The following is a 13,550-nucleotide window of genomic DNA, read 5'->3' as shown; positions in this document are numbered from 1 at the left end:
AGATTAGTGTATAAAATCAAGCTGTTTGCAGTTCAGAACAGTATAGTAGTAAACAATAGTGTTCAAATAACCAAAGCCACAGTTTCAAATAAATCCTCAAACTCTTACCAAAACCTACAGTCAAAAGGCCACACAGATATTTTTAGGATTTATGCATAATATTCCTCAAGAGATGTGTATTATTAAATACATGAAGAGAAAGAGCATAACCACACATGGCCACAGAAACAGAAAGCTTTCTAATACTTTATAGCTGAGCATAATAATTAGGATTTCCTTGAGCCTTGAAAAAATTCTACTTTTTAAATAAAAAACGTTATCTAAAATTATCGTTCTTTGATTACAGCAATTTTAATAGAGTTAATAACATATTTACATGTAGCCATACACAGAATAACTTTCGAACTAATAGTACCAAAGGAGTATTTGTGAAAAGCACATTCATACCAAAGCTTTAATGAAGTTCATTTGCATTAAAAATTTAGAAGTTTTATCTAAAATAAGAAAGGAAACCCTTTCTTTTTTTTTTTTTTTTTTTTTTTAACAGTGATGGCCTAAAATGAATACACGCACACACACACACGAGCTTCATTAATACGTTTTGAAAGAAAAAATCACCCCGTATGCAATGGACTCCTCCAAGAAGATCCCCTGTCCAGAGATTCCACTAAAATGTACAGGGTATCCATTAGACGACTTTAACAGCTGTAACAGCTGTGACCAACACATGGATTATCAGAAATATTTCTAGTCAAAAAGAAGGACTGTAGCCAAGTCAATTTATAAAAGCACATGGAGTACTGCTGTCATTTTATATTAATGCCCTCAAAAAAGCACTCAAATGTTATTATCAACAATAATAGCAACTGCATCTTTCCTGCTTTACAGGAGCACCCTTAGATATGAATGTGTTGCCAAATTAATGCTTTTTATACACTATGACCCTGCTACAAAACTTCCAGAACTACAAATATTGCATCTGGTACCCCAGAAAATAATTATGGTGATACCCAGTGCTCTGCAAAGTGCCCTTTCCTGTGTATGCATTATATCCCTAGCACTTGAGTCTGACTTAGCAGGCTCCAACCACTCTACCTGCCATTGTGGAGACACTATCCATCCAGCATCACTGGACTAGACCTCTAGAAGGATATTCACATCAACTGCTCAACAGAAAAGAGCACTACTGATCATCCTGCTTGTAGATTAAGTAAAGAATGTCTGCAAGTGAAAAATAAGCAGGAGCTTGGCCTTTAAAACTATTTTGGGAAGATTGCTCAACTCAGGTAGACATAGAACAGAGACAGTAGAGTCATAGCAGAGTGCCTCATCCAGAAAACACAACCAACTGAAAGCTGCTACACAGCAGTATTACTTTATAATCATTTTGAGCTGATGCAATCATAAACGTTATCTTCTGGAGAACCATGAGAAGATTTAAACCCCGATTTACAGATTTTCATATGTGCAAAGTTGCTGAAATAGCAAGTACAGTATAAATTCTCACATCTACCATATTTGTAACTCCTGTTAACTGGAATACATAAGTACAACACTTCTGGAATACAACTACTCTTAAAATATTATTTCCTATTGTCATTGGTTTAGGGACTGGTTTTGCCTGATTCTGCGACTAGCGAGGCAGGGGAACCCCTGGATCCAAACCCAGGAAAGGGAAAAGGGAAAAAATGGGAAATGGGTCTAAAATCAAAACAGTGGTTAATGATCTGAGTAGAAACAAACTTATCTACTAAATAAGATATCGGAATGCAAGATAACGCACTATAATACAATATAATACAATAAAATTAGAATTGGAGCTAATAAATGAAATGAGAACGAGCGTCTGAAAGCCGAAGGCCTTACTTTAACGCTGTGATGAGATGGCACCTGCAACAGAGACAAGCCAGGCGATTGAAAGGGGAATCTCAGCTGCCCAGGAATCCTTAAATGATGACGGACTGGCCTGAAGGTAAAAAGTTTGGAAGCAGTAGTATCATGCTAAAGAGACCCCAACATACAATGAACTACCAGAAAATGAAATTTGCCCTGTTCACAGATGGATCATGTCATACTGTGGGCAAGCATTGCAGATAGAAGTCTGCTGTGTGAAGCCCTACACAACAAAACCATGACATGTTTTCTGACAGGAGAGGAACACTAATCTAGTTTATCACGTCATCAAAATTCATCCTAACATTTTGTATTTCTGTTATTCATCTCCATATGAAAGTAAATCAACGATTTTTTTTCTTCATCCTTTGCTTTCATGTTAATTTTCCTTTATTTTTGTTGTTAGTGTTTTTATATAACAAATATGATAGAGATTCAAAGCATAGCAGTTTCAGTGAATTGTAGTAGTCTACCAGTTTATTCAGTTTACATATAAGAAAAAGTATTGTAATTAGATTACAACTACAACAGTTGGGTGATTCAGCCATGCTGAATGTTCATGCTGTTGCCCAGCTAGTTCACTTCTATTTACTAATTTATAATACTAATTTATATACATTCATTTGCCAATAACTGATTCAACTAATATTGCTAACAAAGTTAATTGATAGTTTCTTAAATGAAGAAATCTTTTCCTTAACAAGTACTGTATAATCAAAACTTTAATATGTTCAGAATCATTGATTCAAAAACATTTTCAAATGCATTGACATCTTCAAAATTGAGAATTTTGAAGTTGAGATTTAAACAATGATAAGTGGGAAGTTAGCTCAAAAAATAAAACAAAGAGGTTTACATGAAACAGAAAGGCTTCAGAACTATTGAACCAGAACACTAATTACTTCATTTACTGTGGTAAATGTAAAGTTTATATCATTTTCTGTTAAGCAGAGTTTCAAAATATCAAAATTTCTTTCTCATCAGAAAAAACTGACTGCTTCTGCCCCTTATTTGAATAGTTACAAAAGTGGATTTCCAAAAAAGAAATAAAACGTTAAAAAAAATTTTAAAGAATTCTTTTAAGAAATAATGTGTTATATTTTGTCATGATTTACAGAATTCTAGAATGTTAAAACAAGTAGGATAATTAGACATAAAAAAAAGGAAATGATTTTTTTTAATTGCGAATGCCATCAAAATCATAGAACTATCTTTGAGTAGCATACACACTAGAAATCTATGTTGAAATGTATTTCAAAACAAAATTTGGTGCTGGCTTCGCAGTCCAGGTATTATTTGCCACTCCGTATTTGTGCCTGCTTTATAGAGAATATTTATAACAGGGTAAAGAGATGTACAAGATGTGTTTCCAGACAGAAGCTACATACCAGATATTTATGCTGTGAAAATATGTATGTCTTCAAGATCATTTACATTTGGGTTTGTATCTTGTGATTTTAAACCTCTTTCACTCACAGCTCCTGAATTCAGAATGTTTTTGACAGTTTTCACCTTAATTGTCAAATCAAAATTCTGGCCTTCAGCTTTCATTTATTTTATTTTAAAATTTATTTATATATATATTTTTAAGATACTAACTTTATTTTAAATATTTTATATTATTTCTATGTCAAACTAAGATACTTTACATACTATTCACTTTATCTGACATACAGGGAACAGCAGAAATAACAAAACACAAATATAAAATAGGCAGAATTCTTACTAATGAACACTGTTACTGCTTGTGTGATAGGTATCACAAGAAGCCATCGCACCCTTTTAAGCAACATAGAGTTAAGGGCTGCTGTCTGAAAGAACCCTGAAGTCTTCCCAGTTGAAGATTGCAGGCTTTTACCATGAATGTAGAAAATAAAAACAAATCAGATGTGTGCCTGATTATCACTAGTTTCCTAAGCCAGTAAATTCATTTACTAATCTTTCTTTTTTCTCTAAATAGATTACGAAGTGAAACAAGTAGAAAAACTCATTAGAGCTGCTAAAATATTTTGACATGAACTTTGGGCTGAAATTTCAACCACTTAATCAGTGGATTCAAAAATGTCACTGAGCTAAAGATGTAGTAAATGATATTTAGTAACTGGTAAAATTTCTGTAAAATCTTGTTGGTTTTTTTTGTTTTTTTTTTCATGCAACAGGATGACGATGCACAGGAAAGTCAGTTCAGTTTTACAGCGTATGGAGTGGGGCCATGTCTGCAAGCAAAAGATGGAGTGGCACAGAAGGGGCCAAATAATCCTGCTCAAGCTGCACCTAAAAGCCCTGATGAGATGAGAAAAGTATTCATTGACCGAGCCAAGAAGATAGACACAATTTCCAGAGCTTGTTTCCCTTTAGCCTTTCTAATTTTCAACATTTTTTACTGGGTAATTTACAAAATCATAAGGCACGAAGACATTCACCAATAAGATTGAGGCTTGCAGCCCTAGAGATCTGTCTGCCATGATCAACAGGAAGCTTTCTGAGAGAAACAAGTGGAGTGACTGGGAAAGCAAAAAGCACTAAGGAGGGTAAACAGATCTTGCCTAGTTTGAAATGCCCATTTACAGTGCAATGGAAGAATGACTCAAGAGAAGACACTCTGCAACTGCAAACTTTCTAGATCAAATGTTAGCAACTCATCGTAAATCACTCTCTACTCAAGCTTTACTGACAAGTGTTTATACATACTGTTACATAGTAGTATAATTGTACAATATTATTTGATGTTCCTTAATGTTTTTTTAAACTCTCATGTATTTTAATGATCCCAAATCCAGAATAGTCTATGTAAATCCCATATTACTAGAGAATATACTAGTATTTGCTACCTTTATTTCAGTTTTACAAGATAACGATAAATTACTTGAGTTTAGATTTTTAAACTCTTTCTTGTCCTAAGGACAAGACCTGTGGTTTTGCAGTGAGCACAGTTGACACATTTAATTAATGTAATTTATTCAGTATGCTTTTTATCAATCTCCTGGGTGGTATGAGTTGAAATAATCTTAGCTAGCCCAAAATATTTACAGCTAAATAGTCTATGTATCACCTGGAAGATACATCAACATTTATAAAGTATTGATTCCTGCAAAATACTTTTTTTTTCTTTTAATTACCTATGCTTTGGCAACTTAAAATATTTGTAAATCCTTTTAAAAAGTTCAGAATTTTTTCTTAATTGACAAACTCATGCAGTATTCGAGGTAGACAAACTACGTCAAAATTTTGCAATGCTTCATTTTAATTCAGTGCATAGAGATATTGGACCAAAACTAAAGGCAAATAATCAACTGCTTCACTGAAATATTATGAGGATGAGTACAGCTGCGTTTATTTACATACATTTCCTACATGTTACATATATCACAGGAAGATCAATGTAGGAATAGATCATATAGTAGCTTTCTGTAGTATTCTTTAAGTATATTTATATGATTGAGGCATTGATTAGTTAACACTTCACAATTTTGGAAAAAAAAAGCATGTAGCTCTTCTAAAACATGAAAAGGGATCTGAATGGTTTTTTGCATTATTTATGTTTTGTATAATAAATAGAAAACCTATTAATACTCAGAGACATTTTCCTTCTTTGGGACTAAATCAATCAATGGTTTCTTCGTTAAGTTATAAGACAATAGGTCATATTTATGACATAGCTTGTAGACAGGTGTTTAGTCTTGCCATTTTTGTCCACTGAAAAACAACAGTATGCTAAGATATAAATCTAATATTTAGAATTATTCATTATGTAAAAGTCCAGTAAACGAGGCTGTTTCTCGTTGCAAAATATTTTTGTTTTGAACATGTTTTGAATTTTTGCTTCATTATTGCTCAGAATGTGTATACAAAAGCAAAATACAGCTGGAGGCAAACATCTGGTGCACTGCCAAAGGCATGTTGCATATGAAGTAATGGAAGCAGTGTAACTCTGCACTGAGGATTATAACATAGCAACCTTGGGTTTGGTTGAATTTGTTGTTGTTTTCCTCCAAGGATTAGTTAGAGAGTTAAAATAGTTGCTCTCAGATTTTATTCAGCTGTGTCAGAAAATGTATAATCCTCCTCCATTTTAAATGCTATTATTTTAAAAATAATATTCTAAAACAGTATTTTTAATAGTTTTTCTTTTTTTATGGTCTGACATAAACTCAATTCACTTCAAGTAATATTTTTTAATGTTACTTCTTCATATTTATAAATTTATAAATTTATTTATAAAAAATCCCATTCATTTATGAGCACAGGTGCTCATCCATGTATCATGAGCTTACATAACTAGATGGATTATATTTTTTTTCCCTTAAAATTGTCATAAAATGTGTCACGTAAAAAGGGATATTAATTTATCCTTGTCAGCAGTCAAGTCAAAGTATCTTTTTAAGGACTGTTTGAAGTACTGGACTGGACTCATAATCTATAAGCAATCATATTAAAAATTGGCTTATCTCAGTTCTTTCCCTACAAAACAGCTGGCTTCTCTTCAATAAAGAATTCTTAATTGAAGTGGTAAATGCATAAGACCAGATCAGAATAACTGCTAGCAATTCTGTTTTCTAACTCCTAGTTATTCTGCTTCCTAGGCATTACATTGGGAAGCAAAGCAGAAAACTTACACATAGTGTTCAGTTTTCTAAGAAGGCATAGCGAAAGTAAAGAGATTTAAATATTTTTATAGCATAAAAGCTCTACAGCATTACTGAACTTTATTTTAAGTAATATATTAGTAAAAAAAGTATTTCAAATAGGGGAGAAATGAAAAATGGTTCCATAATGATGTTTTCAAATGTAAATACATTTGGCGTGTAATCTGCTGCCCTCAGTTAAATACAGATTTTCAATTTCGATGTAATGTAACCAAGAACTCTCCCCTAATTTTTTTAACAGAAAACATAACATTTGCCAACAGAGTGGAAGCCTCTGCAATATACTGAATACTGGGTATACCAAAATAGATTTAAACTTCATTTAGATTATTCCTAAATGACTTAGGATAAAGTCACTTAGTAGAGAAAGACAGAAATACCAGTTGAGATTATAAGACAATTCAAGGCAAGAATGTCTGTTACTCACCACTGACTAGAGATATGTGACCAAAACCATGCTTGCCTCAGTAAAGCCAAAAGCTTCAGGTCCTCAAAAGGATAAGAAATGTCACTCAGAGGTGCAGTGGATATATTCGACTACCAAATTCCTGCTTAAATTCCACATAGGAAAATGCATCTTATTTTTAAGACCATATGCAAATATCAGAGAAATAGAGTTAGAGGGTTGTCCTTTTTTCTCAGTAATGTTGATAAATTAGAGGGGCATTGAGGGAGAAAGGAAAGAAGAAATAATAGTGTTATACTATTTGGAATTTAGCAATTTTTAAATGAAGTACATATTCTTTTTAAATAATTTTGACAGCAAGTACTACTACTTAATTAGGTTAGAGGAATGCAGGAAGAATACAAAATTTAATTATCATTTTCAGTTTAATAGTATATTACTTTTCTTTCCATTCTCTTTATTAGAGTTGGTTCCATAAACTTTTTATAGACTTCTCTATAACAAATCTGCTGTGATCTGTGAGAGGTGATTCTCTTTAACCACTAGAAAGTATTATATTTAGGTGATTTAGCTGTGCACTTTACATTAAAGAAATTAGGTATTTCTTCCACTTTGTACTATAACCCGTTAGAGAACTGTAGGTTGCTAATGTAGATAAGATAAATTGTACAAAAACTTATATTTTTGATAGGAGGGAAAGTCTTCCTTTATCCTTAAAAAAGATTACATTTATTATTTTTAGCAATAATTTTATATTAGATGGAAATGGACTTATCTATACAGTACCCAGCCCAAGCTGAGATGTTTGGTTGCAAAAAGTAGATATATTTTAAGTGTAATTTCTGCTCTCCTTTGAGCTTTCATAGGAATTAATGCAATCCAACAGAGCAGAATTTGGCCTTATACTGTGAAACTGCTGAGTGAGCTATTAATTTTCAAAGTACCCCCTGGAAGGTTATGAAATAACTTTTTCCACATCTTACTATACAATCAGTACTATCAAATCATCATAATTTTTTCCTTTTTGAGAAAACTAATAAGAAAAAGATATAAATCACAAACTAAGCTACTTGTTAATAATAAAATGGGTGTTTTATTTGTAAGTGGTTATGGAAAACGTGCCTTCAGGCAACATGCATCACCTACAGTAGTTACTGAAATATTATCAGTTTGGAAGGCTTGTGGAAGCAGGTTAGATTGCTAGAAGCAGTGGGTTAAATGCCAGAAAATTGTTGGCTCATACTGTATTCTTGACATTCTTGAATATTACTGCACTTCTTCACTTTTATCTTTGTGAAATATGCAATAAACATTTATTATGTTTATATTTTGTTGCATAACAGAGTGATGTTAATGGATAAAATGGACTGAAAAAGTTACTGATGTTCCAGGAATGTGTAATTGTGAGCTGTATTAAAAAAAAAAAAAAAAAAAAAGATTGTGCCATAAGCTTTTGACATAAAGTTTTAACATTATATACATATTTTGTGTGCTAGTGATCCCAAAATTTTAAAGGATACAGAAAAAAATAAAGGGAAAAAATATATATAGTGTATTAATAACTTGTCTGTGAGTTTTAAACATGTTCTCCTGTGAATTCTGTCTAGTAACATCCAATGGCAATTTCATCTCAAATACTTCCTTTTTGGTAAAACTATTAATGTGTTATGCATGGATTTGATTAAAGTTCTTTTTATTGTATTATAGTATCATATTGCACTTAAACTGACATTCTCTGCAGACAGAAGTCTTAAAATATGTGAAATTTATGGCGTTACCCATGTCAATGTAGATATTTTGTTCAAAAATAAAGAACGTTTTTTCAGAAACTGCAATTATTTTTATGACACTTTAGGCGATGTGTTTAAAACCACAGGAGAGACTATCAATACCATTTGAAAAATAAATTGAAGCCCTTGCCAGTAGTTAAGGTGCATTACCATTTAAGTATTCCAGGATTGAAAACATGAAAGAAAAGGCATGGCAGGAATGAATGAAGAGAAAAAAAAAGCCCATTGTGAAAACTTAAAGAAAGTTATATTGGTAAATGCCTACTGAGATAAGTCCAGCCATATCAAAATAGTCCTGCTGACATTTTTAGAAATGGAAAGTATTTTGCTTGCAGCAAAATAGCCTGATGGGCTAACAGACAGATCTATGGGATCTGCTAGCTATTTCTTCATAGAAAATGGTTTCCGGAAAATTAACACGTTGGTCTTTTGAGAACAGCTTGAGTTCTGCTAATCTGATTATAACAGTGTTTATATACATATAAATAGCATAGAAATCGATGTCTCAGTAACAGCCACACGTCACTGTTATGCCACCTAGGCTAAAAGTTGTTAGCAGCCTCAGTGCAGATGCTTAGTCATGTCACCCTTATATGACAAAGCACAACATCAGCTTGACACTGTTGTTAGGATGTGTTCACACACAATCTTCTGAAACTACAGAAGCAGCTGCTTTCATGTTGAGATGCATAGTTCTCAGAGCATGAAGACTATAAAAACATAGTATCGGGTAAGAAACAAGCAGTTGAACAAGAATATATTAGCCAGATAATGCAGTGGAAGGTCAAAGTATAAACAAATACATGTATAGATACACAATACGTAGATATATTGCCATTTTTAAAAAACAAGCATTTCAATATTTACCTCACAGAATTACAGAGTGATGGAGATTGAAGAGACCTCTGGGTCCCTCTGCTCCAAATCCTCCTCCAGCAGGGCCACCCAGAGCAGTGTGTTAGGCCCATGCCCAGTTTGCTTTGGAAGACCTTCAAAGAGGAGACTCCACAGTCTGTGTCTCTGGGCAGCTTGGGCCAGCACTTAGTCACATTTCCTGGTGTTCAGATGAAACCCCTTGTATGTGAGATTGTGCATATTGCCTCTTATCTGGGCACTGGGCACCATCTGAAAATGGTCTGTCTACTTTATACCCTCCCATCAGATATTTGCACATATTGCTGAGATTGACCTTGAGTCTTCTGTTTTCTAGGGTAAACAGGCTGACACAATCTTTTCTTATAAAAGAGGTGTTCCAGTCCCTTAGTCATCTTAGTGGTCCTTTGCTGGACTCACTTTAGAAACTCCCGTACTGAAGGGCTTAGAACTGGAGCCAGAACTACAGGTGTAGCCTCATCACTGCTAAGCAGATTCACCTTTCTCAGCCTCCTGGCAGCACTCTTCCTAAATACATGGTAGCATTAATTGTCATTCCCACAACTGCTGGGGGAATGCTGGCTTATGTTCAGTTTGTTGCCCAGCAGGATTTGTAAGTCCTTTTCTGCAAAGCTTCTGGGTGGCTCAAGCACATGCTGATGTATGGGGTAGTTCTTCCCCAGGTGGGGGGTTTTGAAATTCCCTTCATAATACTGGGAAACAAACAAACAAGTCTTGTAATCTCAGCCACTACTTAGGTAATAGTCATTTAAAATCTCTACTGACTAAATGAGCGCATCCTAAAACATGCTTATGTCACACTGTAATTCTTTTATTAACAGGCCAAATAGAATACCTCACCTATTTGAAAATCAGTGTTACTACATTTATGTTTAGCTCTATATAAAGCTCTCATTAGGCATGTACTGTAGGTACAGAAGTAAGAATAAATAACTTATGTAAGTATATTAGAACAGAGTAAGTCCACACAGGTCTGTAACTAGGCTGAACTTATTTAAGGAGAGCATCAGAAAATCAGTGAAACCACAAGATGGCTCCCTCTGATATGAATTAAGGGATTACACGAGTGCATTTTTTTCAAGGGGATGAACTTCAGCAGAATTAATACTTCATGCAAGGACTCCAAACACTGACATTCATTATAAAAAGTAAAATATACAAGGTAATTAGCATTTCTGTTGCAAATTACACTTCAGTTTGAAAGTGATACAAATTTTTTGAGGTGATGCTATCTTAGAATGAAAAATAGCTAACGTTAATTTCTTAGGTCCAGAAACAAAGTATTCATGTCTAAAGACATATACAAAAATGTAATTCTTTGTGTACCTGCACATTATATTTAAATAGTACTTTAGAACAGAAAATAGTCTGCTTTTTTAAACTGCCTGTTGATTTTCAACTGTTTATTGCTAAAGATAATTTTGTTACACAGGAAATGAATGGCTAATCTGTTTTTAAAGCTGTCTTTAAAAAACTAAAGAAGATAGCCATAATTTACCTGATTCACCCAAAACCATCATAGTTGAAAGCTCTTTGAATAGCTTAAATGTTAACGCATGTTAAAGTCCTGTTGATATAAAACAGACTCTGAGAGCTTCTTATTTAATGACCTAAGTTAATTTCACCTTTACACTGATACCTTTATTTCTTAATGACATCCTGAGATGTCATGATTTGAGTGATAGTACATTCCAACACCACTTTCTGACATAGATTTAAGTGTATTAAAGTGGTGTGTTCCCCTTCTAATTGTTTATCCCATCAGATCACCATCTTACACAGCTGTGCCACTTGTAGTGCAGTTACATTATCTTTCAGACTATAAAATCTCTGATGCTTCTACAAGTACTCATGTTCAAGTTCACACTGTGGCTCCCCCTGTAGAGGACACTATGGACATGGCTTGACATGAAATTCAAATCTCTTCTGTGAGGAGACCAGCAACCACTTGCACTAAGAGCTACAAGAAAATTTCAGTGCTTCATTTCCTTTCCTTCCTTTACAACCTAATTCTGGAAAAAATACAAACTTATTAATTTTAACATATCTGAGATGACTGGAAAACCTAATTATTTAAAAGCACTGTCCTCACAACATGTTTGATAAGTATCAAGGCTCTGTCTAAATCCTATCATAATTTACAGAATTTACTCAGTCCTATTTTCTTCTGAGGGGCACAGTTGCATTGCTGCCAAAACAATTGCTGCACGCACTCGATAAGCACAGAAAGAATCATATATGCTATCTTTTTCTGATGCAGCTCATAATTTCTACTGAACTTGAACTAGTTCTCATAGAATCCTATCACATTCTAATGCTTAAAAGACAAGTATAGATTACACAGATAGTGGCTCTGCCATACAATTAACAAATAGTGGCTATGCCATACTAAACCTTCTTTAAAATTAAAGCAGAATATTTCACTTGTAGCAATGAATGCAACATTCTCCTGTCTGTTTCTTCTGGCATGTACAAAACCATCCAAAACAAAAATATTTTTTTCATTATAATAGAAAGAATGTTTTCCATTATTTGTTCCATTCATAGTAGTTTTTTGATTCAGTGCCTAATTCAAGCCCACTAAGCATGCGAGTCCAACCTGCTGTAAGTTTATTTGCCCCTGTGAGATTCTACATACTTTAGTAACAATTATCATATGCATTTGTTTTGCAACTCCAGATAAAGTAGATGACTTGTTCACAAAATTGAATTGAGCGCATAAATTCACAAGCTGTGTTTACATACTTGTCTTGAACAAAACAGGGTACAATGCTATTCTATCACTGATTTTCGTGCAGGAATCTCTTACCACAGTATGATCTAATAATTATGAAAGCAAGTGGTAATATTCTCACTCAGCCAAAGGAAAATGATTCTCAGAAGATTTATTTGCATCTTTCTTACCTCTCTTTGTACCTTGCACATGCTCACCCAGATGTACCATGAGCTTATAGCAGGAATGAGGACAAACTTTGAGAAACGCACTGTAAGATGTCAACATTATTGAAGTGCTGAAAATGGTTTGCTTATTTTTACATTCTCAGCAAAGCATTCATTTAGTACTTTGGCTGCTCATAAGCACACCAAAATACAGATTTTCTACAAGATTCCCACTGATTTGTCCACTGAATATTTTTAAAAGAAATATATGAAAATGTGCCACAAATCATGGTTCTACCATTTTTCTTTCCAAAAAGCAGCAAATAATCGCAAATGTTTTTAAAATAAGTTCTGCTAGAGGAAAATGCTAGTAGGCTTGCTTTTAGCTCCCACTGAAATGTACAAAAATGTATCATTAAAAAAGTAGATTTTCTCCTGATATTTAAGCTACCAGAGCAGAAAAGACAGATAAGTTATTACTGCGTGAAACGCTTCCAAGGTATCTGAGAAGAAAACAAGATTTCAGACCATTTAGTTTGGCATATTTTACTCTTTTATTCTCAGTAATGTTTCTGAACCCTGCTCGTTTCCCAGCACAGCGTGGCTATGTGAGTACTCTGAGCTATCTTCCTAATATCACCTCTAAGGAAAAAAGTCACAAAGAATATAAAAACCCTAAAATTTTTCAGAATATGCATTCCATCTTAACTTCCACAAGCCTGAAAAGAAAGATATAAATCATTTTCCTAATTGTCTAGTCAATAGCTTAAGGTCAGTGAATGACATACTATGCTTGCTACTGCTTTAGTAGCTGAAGTTTCTATGAGTCTGGTTTGAATAAGAATATGCTGTCAAGCCTGTTTGGGTAGTTCCAAATAGCCCTGTTCTATGGGTCTGAAGTAAATGGAAAAATGTCTAAGGAAATTGAATTAGACTGACATACCTGCTTGTCATAGACAGTGGTTGTACATCTCATTGTAGGTGGAAGTTTAATTATTACTTTACTAAAGGAAATTGAATCACAACCTTTGTCATCCTCAT

At 33.7% G+C, this 13,550-nt stretch overlaps 1 protein-coding gene across 2 annotated transcripts in view; it reads left to right on the top strand.

Annotated features, from left to right (window-relative positions):
• Window positions 1-8,381, top strand: part of GLRA3 (glycine receptor alpha 3) — a 73,403-nt gene extending 65,022 nt beyond the window's left edge. For both annotated transcript variants that reach the window (XM_048942749.1, XM_048942750.1), the window contains one exon: window positions 4,053-8,381. In XM_048942749.1, coding sequence (XP_048798706.1) covers window positions 4,053-4,322 — 270 coding nt within the window. In that variant the 3' untranslated portion in view covers window positions 4,323-8,381. The remainder of the gene's footprint in view (window positions 1-4,052) is intronic.
• The last annotated feature ends 5,169 nt before the right edge of the window (window positions 8,382-13,550 follow it).

This window comes from Lagopus muta, chromosome 4 (assembly GCF_023343835.1).
Source record: "Lagopus muta isolate bLagMut1 chromosome 4, bLagMut1 primary, whole genome shotgun sequence".
Lineage (NCBI taxonomy): Eukaryota > Metazoa > Chordata > Aves > Galliformes > Phasianidae > Lagopus > Lagopus muta.
This window is presented reverse-complemented; position numbering and strand designations above follow the sequence as displayed.